Source organism: Mustela lutreola, chromosome 3 (genome assembly GCF_030435805.1).
Source record: "Mustela lutreola isolate mMusLut2 chromosome 3, mMusLut2.pri, whole genome shotgun sequence".
Classification (NCBI taxonomy): domain Eukaryota; kingdom Metazoa; phylum Chordata; class Mammalia; order Carnivora; family Mustelidae; genus Mustela; species Mustela lutreola.
The window spans coordinates 60,105,858-60,130,262 of NC_081292.1; the positions used below are offsets into that span (position 1 = coordinate 60,105,858).

General features: G+C 36.1%; 1 protein-coding gene across 10 annotated transcripts in view; it reads left to right on the forward strand.

Annotated features, from left to right (window-relative positions):
* Positions 1-24,405, forward strand: part of STAU2 (staufen double-stranded RNA binding protein 2) — a 336,676-nt gene that overhangs the window by 137,652 nt on the left and 174,619 nt on the right. For all 10 annotated transcript variants that reach the window (XM_059166206.1, XM_059166204.1, XM_059166208.1 and 7 more), the window contains 2 exons: positions 9,991-10,128; positions 18,056-18,187. In XM_059166206.1, the coding sequence (XP_059022189.1) occupies positions 9,991-10,128; positions 18,056-18,187 (270 nt within the window). The remainder of the gene's footprint in view (positions 1-9,990; positions 10,129-18,055; positions 18,188-24,405) is intronic.

A 24,405-nucleotide genomic window follows, 5' to 3' on the forward strand; every position in this document is an offset into this window, starting at 1 on the left:
ATTAGTATTTAAGTTTTGGGGGAATCAAATAAAAAGAAGTTATATATGGATTTTTGACTGAGTGGGGTATAGGTGTTTGCTCCCCCACATTGTTCAGGGGTCAACTGTACATTTTCTCTTTGATGAACCTCTTTTGTTTAGATTGTACAATGGTACAACTACAGTATTTTTACAGACTTTCTGCCTTTTGCACCTTTGTTTAATTTAAAGATACATGCATATGTATTTACATAAATATATAAACGTGTGTTCCTCTTATTTTTTTAAAAAAGATTTTATTTGACAGAGAGAGGACACAAGCAGAGGGCGTGACAGGCAGAGGGAGAGGGAGAAGCAGGCTCCCTGTTGTCCAAGGAGCCCAATGCAGGACTCGATCCCAGGATGCTGGGATAATGACCTGAGCTGAAGGCAGACACTTAACGGACTGAGCCACCCAGGCACCCCGTACATGTGTTCTTCTTAATGAATACTATCATTATCTCCCTGAGAAGTTGTGGGTTATGTGTTCCCTGAAATAGCATTCTGCCTTTTATGTAAGGTAGACTAAAAATAAATGCCAAATAGATCCATGTGCCCTGAGTCCTCCTGGTTCTGAGGGCAGGCTTTCATTCATATCACGTGGTTAGGGAGTAGGATATGGCTTTAAGAACGCAACGTTTGGAATCAGTTTTGAGTATGAATCTCTGTGACCTGAGTAAGTTTACCTAACTTATATAGTCTTATATTTATTTATTTATGAAAGTAGGAATAATAATTGAACTTGCTTCATAGGATTGTTACATGTTAACTGAATTATACACAGAATGCATTAGTAATTATTATTAAATATTTATTAATAACATAAATTATACGTGCTCAATAAAGATTAACTATTGTTATTTCATTTGTAACAATGTCTATTCATATTTTATATGTATGTGAATATATCCATGGTCTGTTTTTTTCAATATTTTTTAAAGAATTTTTGTAGAAATACAAAGTAGAAATACAATGAAATATTAGTGTCAGGTGTACAATATACCGACTCAACACTCTATATATTACTGAGTATTTGGTCACTATTTGTCACTTCATTATAACACTATTATTGACTATATGTTCTATGCTATACTTTTTATCTTTGTAACTTATTTATTTTGTAACTGGAAATTTTTAGCTCTTAATCCCTGTCACCTATTTCACCAATTCCCCTTCCCTCTGCCAACCACCAGTTTGTTCTCTGTATTAGTGAGTCTGTTTTGGTTTCTTTGTTTGTCTTAAGTCTTTTTACATATAAAATCTTTAGCTTTTCCAAGATGGAAGAACACTGCTCTGCATCAGAATGGCAGCACAAAACTGGTCACAATAATTTCCAACTAATTTATTAAATTAAATTGAATCTTTTTTTAAGATTTTATTTATTTATTTGACAGAGAGAGATCACAAGTAGGCAGAGAGGCAGGTAGAGAGAGAGAGAGAGGGGGGAAAGCAGGCTCCCTACTGTGCAGAGAGCCTGATGAGGGGCTCGATCCCAGGACCCTGAGATCATGACCTGGGCCGAATGAGAGGCTTAGCCCACTGAGCCACCCAGGCGCCCCAACTAAGTTGAATCTTAAGTTACAAATAGTGAGCCATTAGACTAGAAAAGATCTGTACATTTTTATGATAGAACATAAACATAACCCTTTTATGTTTATAAACATAAAGGTTATGTTTATAACCTTGCTTTTAACTATAGCCATTAAAGGCAAGATTATTATTTCAATGTTATTTCCCAGATTGGGGATAAACATTTTGAATTTTAATTATTTTTTGCTGCTACTTCTAGTATATAAGCATGTTATTCCAGAACTTTCTTCCTATCCACCATTCAGAACTCAGCTTGAACTTGACTTCTTTAGGGAAGCCTTCTTTGTTCTCCCCTACTCCCAGATTAGGTTAGCCCCTGCATTTTTCCTCACATACATCACACTTGGAATTATTTGTACCATGTCTGTCTTATGTTAAAATAAAATCTATAGACATCTTCTGAAATGTAAGGTTATTTTGAGAAAGCAGCATGCATACAGTGAATTGGAATCTAGATAATTTTAAGTATGGTGGGCCAATAAATGGGTAGATTGAAATAATATCTTAGTTTGCAGCATTTTTATCCTTCCTTATAGGTCTTATACATCTAGGCTCTCCAGTTCCTTATTATTATTATTTTTAAAAGATTTTATTATTTATTTGACAGACAGATCACAAGTAGGCAAAGAGGCAGGCAGGGAGAGAGGAGGAAGCAGGCCCCCACTGAGCAGAGAGCCCAATGTGGGGCTCGATCCCAGGACGCTGGGATCATGACCTGAGCCGAAGGCAGAGGCTTAACCCACTGAGCCACCCAGGCGCCCCTCTCCAGTTCCTTATTATGCAGTAGAAGCAGAGAATAAACTGTTGATGATTTACTCTGATTTTATTTAAAATAAAACATCACGTTATTTTAATTTTCTTAATCATGCTGTGATGTAGCTGTTATCCTGGTTTATAGATAGGATCCTTGATGTTTAAGAAACTTACCCATGATCATGTAACAGGTTCCAGGTCTAGTCATGTCTGATTCTAGTGCCCGTTTGAAACTGGTTGATTGTGAAATCTTTTTGGATTTTAAAATTAACTGTACAGAATTACCTTGTTGAAATGTAAGACTGCCCTCTGGATGTCTCTGGGTTTATATTTTGTTTTTTAATGTAGTTCTCTTCTGTAAGATGGGACTTCAGAGAAGTGTTTCTGATGTTGGAGATAAAATTTCCTGGACACAACAGTTACAAGACTTTCATACTAGTTTGTGGAAATACAACATAAAACTTGCTATCCGAGGAATAACTTAACTGTCAAGGATGCTAATAGTTAATTTCAATCAAGGGAAGGAACAGCCAGTCTTAATGTTCTCAGACTTCATTATTATCAAATTGGATTTAAGCATCTCATTTTTTTGTCACTGGAACCCATATCAACAACAGTGTTTTGGAATTTGCCATTTTTTCTAAGAGGAGGGAGGGAGTGGCAGGGGGAGAGGAAGAGAGAGAATCTTAAACAGGCTCCATGCCAAGTGTGGAGCTGGATGCGGGGCTCAGTCTCATAGCCCTGAGATCATGACCTGAGCTAAAATCAGGAGTCACATGCTTAACCAACTGAGCCACCCAGATGCCCCATAGAACTTAAGAACATTTTTATAAAAGAGGCAAATTAAACAATGGAGACAATGTATCATTGAAAGTACATTTTTATTTCAATATCTTCATGAGCTAGGCAGGCTTCTTGTGCTAGATTCAGAGGCTTCCTTTCACCTTTTAATTGATACCCCAATCTTAGACTTACAATTTATTGTCTGTATTCATCTTTTCTCACCAGTACTTTACTTCCTTTATAATTCATTGAGTTTCCATTTTTCTGGTATGTAAGTAGAGGTAGAAACCATTATTTTATCAAAAGTTAACATTTTCCTTTCCTCTTCTACCTATTACAGTACTAAAGTTCTAAGTCTTTTTTTTTTTTTCTCTTACTCTCTCCTAGACTGCTGTTCATACTTTTAGGGCTTCAATTCAGTCTTTATATAGATGATTCCCAAATTCTCTTCTGTGCTCTACACTGCCTCTTAGACATCTTCACTTTGTAATTTTGCAGGCATATCAAAGTCATTATAACCTCCTTCTTCTCCAGCATTACTTATCACAGTACCTGGCATCACCATCCTGCTGCTGAAACAAAAGCCTGGAAGTCGTTTTTTAAAAAATTTAATTTAATTTTTTTCCAATATTCTAAAATTCACTGTTTATGCACCACACCCAGTGCTCCATGCAATACTTACCCTCCATAATACTCACCACCAGACTCACCCAACCCCCCACCCCTGCCCCTCCAAAACCCTTGGTTTGCATCTCAGAGTCCACAGTCTCTCATGGTTTGTTTCCCCCAACTCGCTTCTCTCCATGTTATTCCTTATGCTCCATAAGTAAGTGAAACCATATGACAATTGACTCTGCTTGACTTATTTCACTCAACATAATCTCTTCCAATCCTGTCCATGTTGATACAAAAGTTGGATGTTCATCTTTTCTGATGGACACATAATACACCATTGTATATATGGACCATATCTTCTTTATCCATTCGTCTATGGAAGGGCATCTTGGTTCTTTCCACAGTTTGGCAACTGTGGCCATTGTTTCTATGAACATTGGAGGTACAGATGGCTCTTCTTTTCACTACATCTGTCTCTTTGGGATAAATACCCAGTAGTGCAATTGCAGGGTCATAGGGTAGCTCTGTTTTTAATTTCTTAAGGAATCTCCACACTGTTCTCCAAAGTGGCTGCACCAACTTGCATTCCCACCAACAGTGTAAGAGGGTTCCCCTTTTTCCCCATCCTCTCCAACACTTGCTGTTTACTGTCTTGTTAATTTTGGCCATTCTGACTGGTATAAGGTGGTTTTGATTTGAATCTTTCTGATGGCTAATGATGAACATTTTTTCATATGTCTGTTAGCCATTTGTATGTCTTCTTTGGGGAAGTGTCTGTTCATGTGTTCTGCCCATTTTTTGATGTAATTATCTGTTTTGTGTGTGTTGAGTTTGAAGAGTTCTTTATAGATCTTGGATATCAGCCCTTTATAGTGTCATTTCCGAATATCTTCTTGTGAGTCATTTTTAACTTCTTTCTTAGCCATTTTATCTAATCAGTTGTCAAGAAGTCCTGTTGAACCATTATCAGGTTAAGTATTTCTTTTTTTTTTTTTTTTTTTTTTTTAAAAGATTTTATTTATTTATTTGACAGAGAGAGATCACAGTAGACAGAGAGGCAGGCAGAGAGAGAGAGAGGGAAGCAGGCTCCCCGCTGAGCAGAGAGCCGGATGTGGGACTCGATCCCAGGACCCTGAGATCATGACCTGAGCCGAAGGCAGCGGCTTAACCCACTGAGCCACCCAGGCGCCCCTCTTTTTTTTTTTTTTTTTAAAGATTTTATTTATTTATTTGACAGACAGAGGCCTTAACCTACTGAGCCACCCAGGCGCCCCAGGTTAAGTATTTCTTAAATTGGTTCATTTTTTTCCATTCCTCTGCCACTCCTTTGGTTCAGCTCACAATCATCTCTTGCTTGAACTGCTATAGCAGGTTTTTAATTGGCCTTCCTATAATACTTTTGATATTAACTGATATTTTAAAAAGTGTTATCTTTTAGAGACATCAGTCAGATCATGTCATGCTTCTGCTTGAAATCTTTCAGTAACTTCCCGTTACTCCTTGGATAAAGTCCAAAATCATAAACATAATTTAAAAGATCCTGCAGGATCTGACCTATAGCACCAAATTAGATATGGTTGAGACCCAGCAGTTCTTAGGAGGAGCTCACTGTATACATAAGTTTAGTGTAACATCCGTCGTCTGTAGCATATTGATAGCCCTTGTCTCTTATACCTGTTTTAGAAGAAATTTTCACTGTTGGAAATGTGATAAATATAAAGCTTTATTTCTAGAAATAATATATGAAGAAAGTTCATATCCACAGAGATTTGCAAAGGTTTTTTTGTTTTTAAACCTTTTAGAAGGCACTAAAACAGCCATATGTAAGTTTAAAAAGATTTAAAAAGCTTTCCTCACAAACATTACCCATATAGTGTTAAAAATAGAGTGTCTTCTAAATGGTTTATATAATATTTGTTTGTAAGTTAAAAAGCATGCTAAGTAAGACCTACTGCCCAACTTGAATATAAAACGTTTCTCAGTGAGATTGAAGCTGTGTGTGAGCCCCTCTCCTGTCACATCCATATACCACCTCCCATAGTTAATCATAATCATTGGTTTTATATTTAACAATTCCTTATCTTATAATTTTACTATATGTTTGTTTTTCTGAAAAAATGGCATTTGGTTAGTTAGCTTTTAAAACAGCTTTGTTGAGGTATAGTTGACATTTAATGAAGTGTACATATTTAAAGCAAATGATTTGTTTTGATACATGTGTACACCTGTGTAACCATGACCATCATCAGGGTCATGAACCTATCCATCGCTTCCAAAAGTTTCCTCATGCCCCTCTATAATTCCTCCCATCTTCTGTTCCCAAGAAACTACCCCTTTTTTGGCTGGCTTCTTTCACTTAGCATAAATCATTTCAAGATTCATTCATGTTGTTCCATGTACCAGTTATTGGTTCTATTTTTGTGCCAGTAGTATTTTGTCTTATAATTACACCAACCTTTGTTTACCCATTCATCCTTTGGTGGATAATTTGGATGTTTCTCATTTGGGGCTATAAATAAAGCTGCTATGAACATTTCTGTATAAATCTCATGAGCTAAGCTTTCCTTTTTTTAGGAGGGAGTAGTAAATGCTTGGAAGTGAATGACTTGGTCATTTAGTAGGTATATATTCAACATTTTAAGAGATGGCCAGTTGTTTCTTTTTTTTTTTTTTAAGATTTTATTTATTTATTTGACAGAAATCACAAGTAGGTGGAGAGGCAGGCAGAGAGAGAGAGCGAGCGAGCAGGAAGCAGGCTCCCCGCTGAGCAGAGAGCCCGATGCGGGGCTTGATCCCAGAACTCTGGGATCACGACCTGAGCCGAAGGCAGAGGCTTTAACCCGCTGAGCCACCCAGGCGCCCCAATGGCCAGTTGTTTCTTAACATGAATATACTGTTTTATATTCTCATCAGCCTTGTGTCCTTTCTAATACATAGTATAATCTTAAATTTCAGTTGTGCAGATACATGTGTATTGATACCTCATTGTGGTTTTAATTCACATTTCTCCAGTGACTAATGATATTGAGCATTTTTTATGTGTTTGGTAGCACATGAAGCTTGATGAAGTGTTCTTCGGATCTTTTGCCCACTTAAAAAATTAGGGAATTTAAATAATAATAAAAATAATAAAATTTAAATAATAATAAATTTATTACTGAATTTTGAGAGGTCTTCATATACTTAGCATACAAGTTATTTTTCAGTGAGAATTCTTTTTTTTTAATTGGAAGCATAAATGACATGCAATATCCTCTTAGTTTTAGGTGTACATCATAGTGTTTCAATATTTTTATATGTTATGAAATGATCCCCATGAAGTCTAGTTTACCATCTGTCACCATACAGTTGTTATAATATTACCGACTACATTCCTTAGGCTGTACATTACATCCCTATGGCTTATTTATTTTATAACTGGAAGTTTATATCTCTTAATCCCCTTTACCTCGTTTACTCCCCTCCCCCTGCAAGTTCTTGATCAGATATGTGGTTTGCAAATATTTTCTCCAAGCCTATGACTTGTCCTTTTGAAAGAAGAGAAATTACTAATTTTGAAAAATTCCCGTTTATTATTTTTATGGAATATGATTTTAGGGTTGTACCTAAGCAGTTGTCACCTAACCAAGTCACAAAAATTTCACCTGTATTTTCTTCTGGAAGTTTTATGGTTACAGATATTACATTTAAGTCTGTAAACCATTTGCGTTATTTTTTGTAATGGTGTGAGGTATGGAGTTTTGGGGTTTTCGTTTTTTTGCCTATGAATATTCAATTGTTCTAGTACCAGTGGTTGAAAAGACTGCCCTTTCTCCAATGAATTGCTTTTATACCTTTGTCAAAAATCAGTTGACGAGGGGCGCCTGGGTGGCTCAGTGGATTAAGCCGCTGCCTTCGGCTCAGGTCATGATCTCAGTGTCCTGGGATCGAGCCCCGCATCGGGCTCTTTGCTCGGCGGGAGCCTGCTTCCTCCTCTCTCTCTGCCTGACTCTCCGCCTACTTGTGATCTTTTCTCTCTGTCAAATAAATTAATAAAATCTTTAAAAAAAAAAAATCAGTTGACGATGTTTGTATGGGTCTGTTTCTGGACTTCATTAATCTCTTTGTCTGTCTTTATGCCAATACTATACATACTGTATTGATTACCATAGCTTTATAATAAATCTTGAAGTCAGGTAGTCTGGGTCCTCCAGTTTTGTTCTATTTTTCAGTCATTTGTTTATTTGTCTTTTGCATTTCTACATGAATCTTACCATTAGCTTATGAATTATTATAAGAAAAAGCCCAGTGGGATTTTGATTGGGATTGCAATGAATTGATCAGTCTGAAGAGAAATGACATTTTAAGAATATTTAGTCCTCTGATCCATGACCATATATGTCTGTCCATTTATTGAGATCTCATTTAATTTCATTAGTGTTTTGTGGTTTTAGTGGGCTTTACATAAATTATATCATCCTGTATTTATTCTTCTGTGCTTGCTTTTCTTAAAGCTTTTGTTTTCTTTTTAAATCATTCATTTTGAGGCATGTAGCTATCCTTAATTCATTTCCTTTTCTTTCTTTTTTTCTTTTTTAAGATTTTATTTATTTATTTGACAGACAGAGATCACAAGTAGGCAGAGAGGCAGGCAGAGAGTGAGAGGAAGGGAAGCAGGCTCCCTGCCGAGCAGAGAGCCTGATGGCGGGACTCGATCCCAGGACTCTGGGATCATGACCTGAGCCGAAGGCAGAGGCTTTAACCCACTAAGCGACCCAGGCGCCCCTTTTCTTTTCTTTTTTAAAAATATTTTAATTATTTATTTGAGAGAGAGAGAAAATGCAAGCAGGGATATCGGCAGGGAGATTGGCAGGCAAAGGGAGAAGCAGGCTCCCTGTTGAGCAAGGAGCCCGATGCGGGACTCAATCCCAGGACCCTGGGATCATAACCTGAGCCACCACTAATTCATTTTCATTGTTATATGCCACTCTACTATATAAATATGCCATAATTTATTTGTTCTTTTGCTGATGACTGTTCAGGTTGTTTCTAGGTTTTGTTTTTTTTTTTTTTTTTTTTTTTTTGCTATTTCAAATAATATAGCTCTGGATATTCTTGTACGTGTGAGCTAGTGCATATGGGCAACAGTTTACTAGGGGTATAACATGCCTGTGAATAGGCTACTGGTTTTTGTCTTTGCCAAATTGCTTTTCAATTTATATTACTATCACTGTATAAGTTTTTTTTTTTAAGTTTATTTATTTTTTAGTAATCTCTACACCCAGTGTGGGGCTTGAACTCACGGCCCCAGGATCAAGGATTGCATGCTCGCCTGATTGAGCCAGCCAGGTGCCCCAGTATTGTATAGGTTTTTGTTACTCTGCATCCTCACTAATTGGGGCTGTCAGACTTCTTAATTTTTGTAAGTGGATGGGTATGAAATAGTGTCTCACTATGGCTTTAACATGCATTTTCTGAGTCTTAATGAGATTATCTTTTCATGTTTTTTTCTTCTGTTAAATATCTATTCACCTCTTTTGCCTATTTTTCTTTTACATTGTCTTAATACTTTCTAGGAGTTTAAAAAAATATATTTTGGGGCACCTGGGTGGCTCAGTTGGTTTAATAAAAAAATTAAAAGGATATGTATTTTAGATACTGGGTATATCTTTTTTTGGTTGTATGTATTTCAGGTATCTTTTCCTAGTTCATGGCTTGTCTCTACATTCTTTTTGGAATGTGTGTGCGTGCATGTTTAAGATTTTATCCATTTATTTGGGTGGGGTGGAGAGAGAGATAACATGAGCACTGGGAGAGGCAGAGGGAGAGAGACGAGCAGACTCCCTACTGAGCAGGGAGCCTTATACAGGGCTCAATTCCAGGAACAGGAGACTAGGACCAGAACCAAAGTCAGATGCTCAACCAACTGAGCTACCCAGGTGCCCCCTTTTTTGGTGTTTTTTGATGAATAGAAGTTGCGAAGCAACTCTAAGATATTGAAGATTTGAAAAGCAGACTTAACCCAACTTATCAATAACACCAGTGAGCCCTAAATTCCACAGAAGCCTTTGTTTCAGATCCATTCTATGATTTACCTTTCTAAATCTTCTTAAATGACTATCCAGTTACATTATCCTCTCTAGTTTAGGTTTTGGGTTGCAGAGGGTGAGGGGACAACCGTTCTTTCTTTAAGGATCCAAAAACAAGTTTACAGAGCATGTTCTGAGATTTTTTTCTGAAATTATTTTTTAGGCTGGACCAGAATATGGTCAAGGAATGAACCCCATTAGCCGCCTGGCTCAAATTCAACAGGCCAAAAAGGAAAAGGAGCCAGATTATGTTCTGCTTTCAGAAAGAGGAATGCCCCGACGTCGGGAGTTTGTGATGCAGGTATTTCTAATATTTATATTAGAAGAAAATTTTTGAAACACTGAAAAAAAAATTGGAAACACCCAGGTTGTAATAGAGACATGGGGGAAGGGCAAACTAGGAACTAATAACAATCCTTCCTTCTAGGCCCACCTACCAATGTGGTTGAAGCATTCAAGTGTCAAGGACGTGCTAGAATAGACAGTCTGGGTTTTTGAAGGGACTGTGAGTTCACACAGGTTATTGACCACAGAGTTTCTAATGTAGAATGCCTATCTCTAACTTACGTTACGGTTTCCAGCCGGAGGCTGTTAAAGACTGGGAAATCGGATACAGATGGAATTAGAAACATCATTTAGAAGATAGATGTCGTAGATGGAATAGGGCCAAGAGCATGAGCTTTTTTGAGTTATCCGGAAAATCAAGAAAAGAAAGCTGACTTCCTACCTAACTCTGGTGAGGACCGAGAGACTCAGAACCGCTGAGATTTAGGCCTCTAGAGATTTAGAGGTTGCAGATTGACGTACAATGCCTAAAATACCCGCCTTTTAAAATTCTGCCTGTTTTTCTTCATTTGCCAATGTAAGCCCCAATATCGAAGAAACCTTAGATTCTTATTATGTAAATTTCAAACATATCCAAAGGTGGTTATACTTAATAGTAAACTGTAAACAATAATGTAATGGACTAGCAGTGGCATATGAGGAATATGACTAATATCCAAACACAACAATGAAGACTTTTTCTGCCACACTTGCTTCAGCTGTCAATTTTTCTTTCCTCCTTCCGTCCCTTCCGTCTTTTCTTGAGGTATTTCAGAGCTAATATCTAGCCACATACCATTTCAGCTTACCTACTTAGTGTATATCATTAAAAAATCTGGAAGTTTTCCCTTATGTTCTTACATTGGGCATGATTCATATTCATTAGAATCATCTAATACTCAGTCCATATTTAAATTCTCCTTGTTGTCCCAGAACTTTTTATTATAATTGGCTTGTCAAAGAAACTTTTTCCAGTCAGACCCGTGGATCTCACCTTTAATGTAATCCAGTTAAAACCCACATATATCTATTAAGTGCTCACCATGTGGTGGACATTTTGGCAGTAACATGTAGTGTCTTATATTTATTAACTTTTCATACATATCATTTTTTTTTTTAAGATTTTATTTATTTATTTGAGACAGAGAGAGAAAGAGTGCCTATGCACACAAGCCAGGGGAGGGGCAGAGAGGGAGGAGGAGGAGGAAGAGGGAAAGAATCCCAATCAGACGCCATGCTGAGTGTGAAGCCTGACTCAGGGCTTGATCTCATCACCCAAGATCATGACCTAAGCTGAAACTAAGTGTCATCACTTAACCAACTGAGCCACCCAGGCACCCCCTTTTCATGCATTTCTTAATTTTACCTTCTTTCCCAATTTATAATCTCCACATTTCTTTATCTCATAGTACCCAATATAGTATATGTACATAGCAGTACCTTAAGAAACCTTTGGTGTGTATTTGCTGCCTATCTGCCTGACTGAGAGCTAGTTGTTTGGCTTTGTTGGAGATGTAAACTTAACAATGCAGTCACAGATAAACCATGGCTGGGAACCTCAATATACAAAAAGGGGAGATTGCTCCTATGACTAGTAAACACATACTGTCTAGATGTCATTAGACCCAGAACAGTCTTATTCTAGTCTTTTCACTTCATAAAACACTTAACCATTTTTCCTTTTACATGTTTAGGAGAATTCTAGGAAGAATTCTAGAATATATTTTTTGAACTCCGAAAGAGGAAAAAAAGGGGAAGGGGGGAAAAAATCACCTAAAACTTAGACCTATATTAGGAATAAAAACTGACTTTGAGTTTATTAAACAATTTTTTTTTCCTGCAGAATATATTGAGTACCCCTTCTGAAAAAGGAATTTAGAATATCTTAGGCCAGCTTCCATTTTATGGGTATTCATAAACATTCTAGTCAAATGGGAACATTTGGCTGTGCTTTTAAATGTTTTCACACTGAATTCATATTGCTTTCCCCTTCTGGAATCCCCAGTGGATTCATTATAGTATTGCAGCAAGTTTATCAAAGTAAAGGCTTTTGTATAAACTACTTAAGCAGTGTTATCATTTGTTATAACTGAATGTGGAAGTAAAAATATCTAGAGGTAATATAATACGCTTATACTTATCTATCACTATAAAAAATAAAGATAAGTTTGTATGTTATAAAGTAGATGCAGTTACTTGTATTGATTACTAGGCAAAGAAAAATCTCTGATAAGATTATTTGGATATTTATTTCCAGAGCATATTTCTTAAAGCTTTTTTTTTTTTTATATAAGAAAGCTTTTTATATTTTATATCTTAATTTTTTGAAGAGAAAATAATGACAACTAAATTAAATGGATATCGCTTATACACATTGTAAATAGCACATTCTATTGAGTTAATTTTTCCTACCTGTGATTAAAATCTCAGGTTTTTACAATATAAAGCAAATTTCATCAGTTTTATTTGTGACTCACTGAAAGATAATGGATTGTCTTTGGTATATGCTATTTTAGAATTGTTTTTAATTTTTTGAGGATTTGACTTGTTTAAGTGATTTGTTTAAATGTAAAAATCTGGCAGTCTTAAAGTTACTGCTTAGCAAAATAATTGAACTGCTTTGCAGACAAATTAACATTTTAGTGTAAAAATATTTAATGGTTAAAAATTTTTTGAGTTTTCTAGAAAGATGACTTACAAAGTTTACTTATATACTTAATTGCTTTTATAATGATGTGATTTTTCTTTTTTTTTGAGTGACCATTGTGTTTGTTAGGGAATCAAAGTCCTTCAGCACACTCACCTTTTCCAGTAGTAACAAATAAGTCTGGGATAACTACCTGCAAACTGTTGAGCCATGCCTCCATAAAAGCTTGTGAGAAGCGAGGGGTGAGTGAATGGCAAAAATGAATCTGGAAGCACCTTTTCTAACACTCAGTCCTGAAGTTGTCAGAGTAGGTCAGATGGGAAGCTGGCAGATTCAGATCCAACGTGAATGCCGAGATGGGAACAGCATTCCCCAAGAGCAGGAGACTGGAGTCAAAGAGTATAAGGCCTGGGTGGAGAAATGTGATTTAGAGATGAAGCAGCAAAAGAATTGAATGAGAGTGAGTGACATACGTAGCATGAAAAAACCAGATGATACTTTTTTGTTGTTGTTGCTCGGTGATCTTGCTTCCATTTACTTTGGCAAGTCTTTTGACCCTCAGAGCAGTAGAGGAAGCTTCTGACGTAGCTAGCCTAATCTGTTAGCTTGCAAGCATTCCAGCAACAACACAGGGGTGGGTGAAGCTGGGGAAGCAGAGAAAACACTGGGAAAAATAACAGGTATCAGGCCTGGCTTTAGCCAAGGACTCAAGCGCATTATAGCTAGGGCCTGCTGTGTTCAGGCCAGGGCAGGCCAGCACAGATATGGCAGGTCACATGTGTTCATTCCGCTCCAGGGAACCACTGTGGACCACAATTGATCAGTGCTTCTGAGTGAGGTCTGTAGAATCCAGCTGAGTTGTCATAATGTGATGGTTTCTAGTTTTGGAAGAAAAAGCAATGAAATATTTCAAAGACATGGCACAGATTTGAACTGTGACATTTGTGATAGTTGTTACAGAAATTCTATAATAAATATATTTTCAGTGTTTCGTACACTACAAGAATTAGGTCATTTAGTTCATCTTTACTAAAATTCGATGAAAAGTATAATTTCTTTGTCATATAATTTGCACATTGTTTATATTTAAGGTTTATGGGTTTTTTTTTTCTAACCACTGTGTTAGAAGTACTTTGTTCACTGAATCTTAAAAGTAGTGATAGAAATGGTAACACGGAACCTGAATACTATATAAGAATAAATGGCAAACAGTACACAAGTCTGGTTACCAGATGGGAATCGGTATGTTCTGAGACAAATGAAATAGCCAATTATGCTTTCACCCAAAAGCCAGAAAAGAAAACTGTGGGCAGAAGTATCATGCTTTATATCTGAAAACTAAATTTAGTTGTACTACATACTAATTCATTGCCAGTACACAGTATATTATAATTGTGAAATTTTATTAAAGTGGCATGAAACTATTGAAGCTAATTTTTTTCTAAACAAAGCACAGTGACATCTGGTCAAACAATCCAAATTTTCAAATATAGATTGCCTGTTCAGCTCTCTTGCTTACTTTTGTACAGTTTTTAAAAAAATTAACATAGAGGCATTCATTATATATTCTGGAATGTGAATCCTTTTTAGTTACATGACATTTCAAATCTCTTTCCTTGTGTTGTGACTCTCCTTTTTTCCCCCCGACTTTAGTGATGCTCTCTTGAGGAACAGAAGTAATTAATTTTAATGCTGCCAAATTCCTCCTCAAAAAGATCTTGGTTGGTCTTAGCACTTTGTATTTCCATGAAAATTTTGGAATCAGCTTGTCAAATATTGTAAAAACATGTGTGGAATTTTGATGAAAATTTATTGAATTTATAGGTCACGTTGAAGAGAATTGATATCATACTGATTTTCAGTGCATGAGTATGGCATATCTCTACTTATTAAGTTTATCTTAATTTTTCTTGGTGCTTATTATTTTCTGTATAAAGTTCTTAAACATCATAGGTATTTGATTTGCATTTAATAACTTTTATAATTTTCTACTTGATTGTTGATGGGATATAAAAATGCAATTGGCTTTTGTATACTACTATTTACATAGAAAACTTGACACTCATAAATTCTCATAATTTATCTGTAGATATTCTTGGATTTCCTATGTAAAAAACGTATCTCCAGATAATGATGGTTTGTTTTTATACTTCTAATTCTATACCATATTTTTTCTTGCTTTATTGTTCTGTCTAGGATTTGTAGTAAAATGTTAAATGCTAGTATAAATAGAAGTCATCCTTGTCTTGTTTCTAATTTCAGAATTTCAACATTAAGTATAACATTTGCTGAGGTTTGCTATAGGTTTTTTACAAAATGCCCTTCATCGTATTTAGGAAGTTCACTTTTTTCTCTAGTTTACTAAGAATTTTTATTATGAATGGATGTTGAGTTTTATCAAATGCTTTTGCTCCATTTATTATGATGACCGTATGTTTTGTCTTCTCAACCTATTAATATAGCAGATTCTGTTTACAGATTTTGTTTGACTTTCAAATGTTAGACCAGTCTTAAATTTCTGTGATAAACCTAACTTGGTCATGATTTTTCTTTCTTTATATTGCTTTGTTCAGTTTACTCTTATATAGTTTAAACTTTAGCAGTTATATTCATGAATGAAATTGGTCTGTAAAATTTTTTCTTATACTGTTCTTGTTGGATTTTGGAATCAAAGTGATACCTCACTGAATAATTGGGGACTGATATCTCTTTTTCTATTCTTAGATGAATTTTTGTAAGACTAACATTATTCTTCCTTAAATATTAGGTAGAACTTGCTGGAGGAGCTCTCTGGAGTTTTCTTTGTGGAAATGCTTTTAATTATTACTATTTTTTAATGGTTATAGAGCTATACAGTTCAGGGTTTATTCTATGCCAGTTTTGGTAATTTGTATTGTTGAGGAATTTTTCTACTTTATTTAAATATTCAAAAAATTTTAGCTGAAATATTCAATATCCCTTGTTATTTTTTAAAAGATTTTATTTATTTGACATGGAGAGAGAGAGAGCATAAGCAGGGAGATCAGAAGAGGGAGAAGCAGACTCCCCACTAAGCAGAGAGCCGTGTAGGACTTAATCCCAGAAGAAAGGCAGACACTTAACCAAACTGAGCTACACAGGCACTCCTATCCCCCCCCCTTTTTTTTAATGCTATATAAGATGTAATACAACAAAATGTAATGTATATAATGCTATACAACAAAATCTCCCATTTTCATTCTTATTCATGTCTTCTCTTACTTTTCCTTGATAAGTCTTAATCTTTGATTTATCATTTTATTAGTCTTTTCAGGAAACCAACTTTTGGCTTTTTAAAATTTTTTATCGTATTTTGTTTTCTATTTTCCTTAATTTCTGCCCTTGTCTTTATTCTTCTATTTTCTTTGGATTCATTTTTCTCTAATAGCTTCTTGAACTGGATGTTTAGCTCATTATATTCCCTAAACTTTTATGACTATATATTTTCTTCTCGACCCTCCTTTAGCTGCAAACTTCAAATTCTGATATTTTGTATTTCCATTATTACTTACTTAAAATATTTTCTAATTTTTACTGGGGTTTCTTCTTTGCCTGTTAGATTATTCAGACTATTTTGTTTAATTTATGAAGTTGTGATTATCTTCTTGTTTGCTGCTTTGATCGCTTATTGAGACCAATTCATAAAAACAAATCTCACTGTGGTTGTGTATTTCTTATTTGTCCTTGTAATGCTGTACTTCTTGCTTTCTTTTTAAAAATTTTCTTAATGTATTTATTTGGGAGCACGTGGGTAGCTCAGTCAATTAAGCATCTGCCTTTGGCTCAGACCATGATCCCAGGGTCCTGGGATTGAGCCCCTGCTCAGCATTAAGTCTGCGTCTCTCTGATCCTCCTCCTGCTTGTTTGCACTCTCTCTCTCTGTCTTTCTCTCATTCTCTGTCTCTCAAGTAAATAAAATCTTAAAAAAATTTTTTTCCTTTTAACGTTCTGATTTACTTTTTTTCTTTTCTTTTCCTTTCTTTCTTTCTTTTTTTTTTTTTTTTGCATTAGCTCTTGGCAGGTGCAGCATTAAAAACACTACCCAATTTGGAAAATATATGTGTGGATAGCTGATGTATTTTAAATATATGTATAGACATATATGTGTATGTGAGTGTCATTTGTTTCCCAGAGATAATTGTGGAATAGTTCTAATGATAAAAAGGCTCCTGTTAGGGGCGCCTGGGTGGCTCAATCAATTAAACGTCTGCCTTCGGCTCAGGTCATGATCCCAGAATCCTGAGCTCTCTACTCAGTGGGAGCCTGCTTCTCCCTCCTCTTGCTTGTATTCTGTCTCTGTCAAATAAATAAAGTCTTAAAAAAAACCCACCTCCTGTTATTGAGCAATTATGATTTATTATACATACATTTTCTTGTTTAATTTTCAGAGCAATACTGTGAGGTAGTATAGGAGTACCTCTTTTACTGATGAAAAAACTGAAGCTTAAATATGTTGACTAATTTGAATCAATTCATACAGTTAGGAAGTAGTAGAATTGAATTTCTTTTCTTTTTGTTTTTTTTTTAAAGAGACAGAAAGGGAGGTTTGGGGAGGGACAAAGAGGTGCTGTATCCAGAGTAGAGCTAGAGCCCCTTTCAGGGCTCAATTGCATGATCATGACCTGAGCCAAAATTAGGAGTCCAGTGCTTAACCAGTTGAGCCACCTAAGCACCTCTAGAATAATTTCATACCCAGATCTGACCTGAAAATCTTTGTTCTTAACCACAATATTGTATTAACCCTTGTATATTAATTTTCCTCAGGAACTATTTATATAAAGCTTTATTAACTTGGAATGCAATGTGAGCATTGTTTTATAAGGCAGCACCATGAATTTCAGCTTTTTAGTTCATTAAATAAAAACACTAAATGTAGTCATAATCCATGTAAATTCTGTTACAATGTGAATTTTATTTTTTTGCTTGTATAAATAATATTGTTTAAAAAATCAAATAACGTAGAAATATGTAAGGAAGTAAAAATCATTTAAGATTCTGTCACCCTGAGATAAACCCCCATTGTCAGTTTGAGGACCATATTATTGTATTTTTCCCCATGTATATTTTCACTTGTATTTATAACATTATTTAAATGGGTTAGTATCATAGTTGCTGTTTTCATTATGGACCAAATTTTATATTTTTGAATGCTAAAGAGCATGACACATTGTTTTATGGTGTTAAGAAGTTCCTGTTTACCAAAGCAATTATCCTCACTTTCTTCCTTTAATCTTGTCAGGTCAAAGTAGGCAATGAAGTTGCTACTGGAACAGGACCTAACAAAAAGATAGCCAAAAAAAATGCTGCAGAAGCAATGCTGTTACAGCTTGGTTATAAAGCATCCACTAGTCTTCAAGATCAACTTGACAAGGTGAGAGCTAAATTTATATGTACATATGCCTATCCTGTCAGAATATCAGAGTGAGGAACAAATCCTATTCCAGCGTTTTTGACTCTAAGTAATGTCTTAACTACTGTTAAAGTAGAAGTCAGTGTTTCTCCCGCCCCAGGGCGGTACTCTGTATCTTTAAAGATAGATTCTCCAGGTACAAAATAACATCTGTTTATGGGGCCAAGATGAAATATTATAATCTTACAGTTGGAAAATGCTAAAAAATTATATTGTTGTATAAATTTTATATAATTCCAGTTGAATACTTTTTAGCTTATTGACTCATGGTTTTTGCCATATAGCCACAGTTTTAATTTGTGCTTTTTAAAGGACAGAGTTTGTGAGCCTTTATTTCTGGAATACAGCTGAAAACACTGGAAATAAAGATCCTGAGTTATCCCTTTAGGGCAGGAACTATATTGGACAGGCGCTCTATAAACTAATTTTTCTATTTACTTTAAATTTAAAGGTAAATTCAGAGGGTGTTTATTTTCTGCCAAGACTTATGTTCAGGGTTCCCTATTTCTTCTGCAGCAGTTAATGACATCATTAACACCTACCTCTGTTGCAAGAGAAGCAGAGAACCCCAAATTCTGTACTTGGCAGATAACTTAGTAGGAACTAGCTTAATTCCATTTTGTATTATCATTTTATCTGTGCACATGTAGAAATTATTTTGACTAAACATTTTATTAAATGAAAATTCATAAAATAGGCTTAATGATTATTTCTATCAAAAACAATATGCTTTTTTTTTTCCATGCTGTTTCTCACATAAGGATTCTGTTTTAGAGATATTTTCAGTTTCTATAGGAACACATTTCTGAAATTCAGAGTAAAAACAAAATCATCTATTAGAAAACATTTAGAAATACTTTTCTTTTTAAGAGAGCTGTGAATATCTAGGCAATTATTTTGAGTGATTAAGATTTATTTGTGTGTGTGATATCGCTAGAGATTTCAATTCTGTTTTTATAACCTGGCTAGTCAATGCTTTTTCTTCTTTTAAAAGTATTTGTAACATGAAACCTAACATGTGTTCAAGATTCTGTAGTTCTTATATTGTGTATATGTTGTTTTAACTTAACACGTTTATATTGACTTAAAACTGGTGAGTGATTTATAAATATATGTCAAAGTAAATCTCCTCATAGACATGTATTTGTATGTTAAGTGAAAATAAACCACTAATTTTATTAATATGAAAACATTTTTTGTATATGCACTATATTATTGTTCAAGGTTCTCTAGAGAAACAGTGCAACAGGATGTGTATGTGTGTGTATGTGTACATACATATTCATAACATTAGTCACAGAGACTTATTGGCCTGTGCAGTTGCAGAGGCTTGGCTAGTCCAAAATCTGAGGGAGAGGCTACTAGGCTGGAGAATCAGGAGTTAAGTTTGAGTCCAGAAGCTTTCTGCTGAGTTCCCTCTTCCTTCAGGGGAGGTCAATCTTTTCTTCCAGGTAGGTCTTCAACTGATTAGGCTCACCCACATTACAGAGAGGAATCTGCTTTACTCAGAGTTCAGTGATTTCAATGTCAGTCTCTTCCAAAATCACCCTCATAGAACACCCAGAATAATGCTTGATCAGTTACCTAGTCACCATGGTCCAGAAAATGACACATAAAATTTACCATTGCACTCACTCAGTGCCAAGCACTGGTAGCTGAAGATTATAAGATGACTGAAACTTGGTCCCTACACTAAAAAAACTAACCCTTAAGTGTTAACAGTGAGTAGCTTTAATCATGGAACAAAAATAATAGTATCCCAGAACCTAGAGAATATGAAGATGAATCTGGAAAGTCAGAAATAGCTGAGACCACTGTTTTTATGTAAGTTAAAGAGCTTGAGGAGTTACTAATTTAAGGTTTTTTTTTTTTTTACTGTAACACATAAAGGACTATTTATTTATTTGAGAGAGAGAGAGAGCACGCAAGAGCAGGAGGTATGGGGGAAGTGGCAAAGGGAAAGAGAGAATTGCAAGCAGACTCCAGGGAGCTGGACTGGGGCTTGATCACATGACCCTGAGATCATGACTGGAGCCAAAACCAGGAGTCAGAGGTTCCAATGACTGAGCCACCCAGGCACTGCAGCAACTTTTAAAACAAATCCATGCAAACATTACCATGCCCAAGGGAAAAAAGACAATGATTTGTTAATATCAGCTGCTAGCCATTTGTGGCAGACTGTATTTTCCAAAACACGGTTTCAGCAACATCTTCCTGTTCTGCAGGGTGAGCTTGCCATGCCCCCATCACGAGGTGAAGTCTTAATACCCTCCTCTTGGGGCACCTGGGTGGCTCAGTGGGTTAAGTGTCTGCCTTCAGCTCAGGTCACGATCCCAGGGTCCTGGGATCGAGCCCTACATGGGCTCTCTGCTCAGTGGGGAGCCTGCTTCTGACTCCCCCTGCTTGTCCTCTCTCTCTGTTAATAAAATCTTAAAAAAAATAAAAATCCCCACCTCTCGATTCTGATCAGGTTTTTATCACTCACTGCAACCACGGGAATGTTAGAGTGGAAATGCTGCCTGACTCTAAAGGCGGGGTCAGAAAGGTCTCTAACTCCCACTTGATCCTCTTGCCCTATTTCCTCTTTAGAAAGTGCCTCTCAAGATGGTCTCTCTCAGAATTCAGCCACACAAGTGGCATCTGTCAGTGTTTAATCAACATTTCTAGCTGAGCCCAGCCTTTCAAGTTTCCAAATTTCTTTTTTTTTTTTTTAAGATTTTATTTATTTACTTTCTTGAGAGAGAGACAGCATGGGGTGGAGGCACAGGGAGAAGGAGAAGCAGACTCCTCACTGAGCATGGAGCTCCATGCAGAACTCAATACCAGGACCCTGATTTCATGATCCGAGTGGAAAGCAGCCACTTAACCAACTGAGGCACCCAGGTGCCCCTTTGTCCAAAATTTCTGACCCACAGAGCCTATGAAGGTAACATGGTTGTCATTTTATATTTTAGTGTATTTTATATATAACATACTATTATATACTTAATAGTAGTCGGGTCATTTGTTTCATATGAGTAAAAATCAGAAACATTAGTTCATGTTCAGTCCCGCCCCCCGCACTGTGTCAAAATTTGCTTTACGAGTCACTTATTTCAATTAGGATCTTAGAAGGAGTCACACATTGCTTTTGGCTGATATTTCTATTAAATACTGTTCAATCTACATTAATTTCCTCTTCCTTTTCTTTTTCACTTTTATGTAATTTATTTGGGAAGAAACTGAGTCTTTTGTCTTATAAAATAACTTGTAGTCTGCTTTGGTTGTTGTGTCGACATTGATCTCCATGTTCCTCTCTGAGCTGTATTTCCTGTAAAGTGACAGCTAGATCCAGCATCGTTGCCAAGCCTTTTTGGTAAGGGGCCTGATAATATTCTAGGCTTTGTGGGCTACTCCTGGCACAAAAGCAGTCATAGATGATAGGGAAATGAATGAGCGCGTCTGTGTTCCCAAAAAACTTCATTTTCAAAACAAGCAACAGCCAGATTTGGCCCATGGGTTACAGTTTGCCAGGCATGACCATAGTTTCTTCATCCATTCATCCATTGATGGACATGTGGATTGTTTCCAGGTCTTGGCAATTGTAAATAATGCTGTTACTAAATATGGTTCCAAAGTGCATCACCTCCTCCTCCTCTCAGCTCTGGGGCTTCTGAGCAGACACTTCCACAAAACAAAGAGATATCTTTCTCGATTTTGTTTCCGGTTGTGGATGCTGTCGTTCAGGCCTAAATGTGTGATCCCAGGGCAGTGACGCTGTCACTGTGAACTTTTCATTTCTCACAAGGATATTGACTCCTGCTGTATCTTTCTCATAAAACGCTGGTGAGGAGATACTTGAACCGGTTGCAGGCTCGGTGAGCTTGGAGCGTGGCCAGAGGTCAGGCAGACGGGAGTTACTGGGCGCTGTTCTCTGAGGGCGCACTGAGGAGTGGGGCCCTGGGCTCTTGGCTCCTCCGGGCCGGAGACCAGGAGGCCGCCGTTCTGGAACTCTACAGAAAGCGCCAAGATTTGAACACAGAAGTGACATGATGTGCTTTGCGTTCTTCAAAAGACAGCTGTGTGAGTAACACAGGAAGGGTATTTGAGCAGGATGAGAGGAGGCTGAGAGTCCAGCTAGGAGGCTAGCAGAACTGTTCAGGTAAAAGATGCTGAGGGTCTGAACTCAGGCAGTGGTGGTAGAGAAGCAAGGGGATAGATAGCTGAGGTATTTCTGAAGTGTGTGTGATAAGCTTTCTGTAGCTGATAATGTGCATGGGGGAGATGGGAAGGAAGAGGAAAGAAAACCTGTAAACAGGAAAAGAGAGTGGCTTTAAGAAGTAGGTAGCATGATTCCTCCAGCTGAAGTACTGTATGGTGACTAACAGAACATTAAAAAAAAAGAAGAAGTAGGTAGCAGCCATATGCTACAGAGAGATCAGGACAAGGACTGAATACACTGATCTGTCAATAAAATCTGTGATGAATGTGGCAAAAGCAGCTTAAAAACCTGCAAAAGCATGTTTTTAAAAAGTCTTTTTTCTTAATAAACAATTATATATATGGCTGAAAGAATTCAAATAGCATGAACAGGTAAACACTGAGGAAAAAGTTAATCTTATTTCACTCTGAGATCCTTGGTTTCTTAGTCTCTCTTTTGAATAGCATCTCCCCACAATGAGTTAATTGTACAGCATTTAGAATACTGTCTGAAATACAGTGAATATTATATAAGGATTTGATAAATAGAAATAAATATCTTTACAGAGATATTCTATGTGTATATACTAATATATCCCCACTTTATAAAAAATTTCAGATTTATTGAGATGCAGTTCAGTGAATTTTGACATAAGTGTGTTGTTATATGTGTACACATTCATTAACTGCCACCACAATTAAGATGTATAATACTTCTGTTACTGCAGAAAAGTTCCCGTTTGTAGTTAATCTCTTACCCTCTCCTTAGCTCCTGGCAAGCACTCACTTGATTTCTGTTTCTATAATTTTGCCTTTCCAGAACGTCGTATAATTTGGCTCAAAAATTAGGAAGCCTTTTGTGTCTGGCTTCATAATGCTAAGATTCTTCTGTGCTGTTGCATTTATCATTAGTTTGTTCTTTTCTATTGTCTGTTACTGTTTTAGTCTGCGCCAACATTTGGGCTCTTTCTACTTTGAGGCTATTATAAACTATGTGGCTGTAAACATTCATGTATAAGTCTTTATATGTATATATTTCTCTAGTATATTCTTTATGTACATATTTATATAATTAGTGCATGTGTAACTTTGTTAAGAAGCTGTGAAGAGGTTTTCCAGAGAGGCTATACCAATTTGTATTCCCACCAGGAGTGTTTGAGAGCTGCAGTTACTTCACATTCAGCTCTTGGTATTGTTGGTTTTAATAGTTTTGATTGTACTTGTAGGTGTATAATATTATCTCACTGGAATTTAATTTATATATCCCTAGTAACTGATAATGTTGAATATTTTATCATGTGTTTATTTACCATTCATATCTCTCTTCCCTGAAATGCCTATTCAAAGTTTTGTCTTTTTAAAAATTGGATAGTTTGCTTTCTTATTGAGTAGTTGTAGAAGAGTTCTTTATATATTTTGGACACAAATTCTTTTTTTTTTTTTTTGGACACAAATTCTTTATCAGATCAAGAACTCCCCGGCCTTTTCCTTCCCTCCCTTCCTGTCCTCCCCTTCCCTCCTTTTCCGTGTAGGTGATCCAGTTGTTCTAGCATCATTTGTTTCAAAGATTAATGCTTTTCCATTGAAGTCTATTAGCAATTGTTGAAAATCAGTTGACCACATATTTGTGGGTCTGTTTCTAGATTCTGTTCCTTTAATCCATATGTCTATCCTGAAGCTATTACAATTATGTATGGGTTTGAAATCAGATAAAGAACTCTTGTCTTTGTTCTGTTTTTTTATTTTTTAAATTATTTTGGCTAGTCTGGAGCCTTTGCATTTCCATAGAAATTTTAGAATCAGTCTTTACCAAGAAAAGAAAGAGACAACTGGGAAGTTTTCTTTAGGATTGTGTTGAATATCAGTTTCACATAAATCAGTATCTTAATATGGAATCTTTCAGTCCATGACCAAGATCTAGCTCTCCATTTATTTAGGTTTTTATAGAAGTATCTCACAGCGGTGTTTTGTATGTTTTCATAGAAATACTTTACACAATT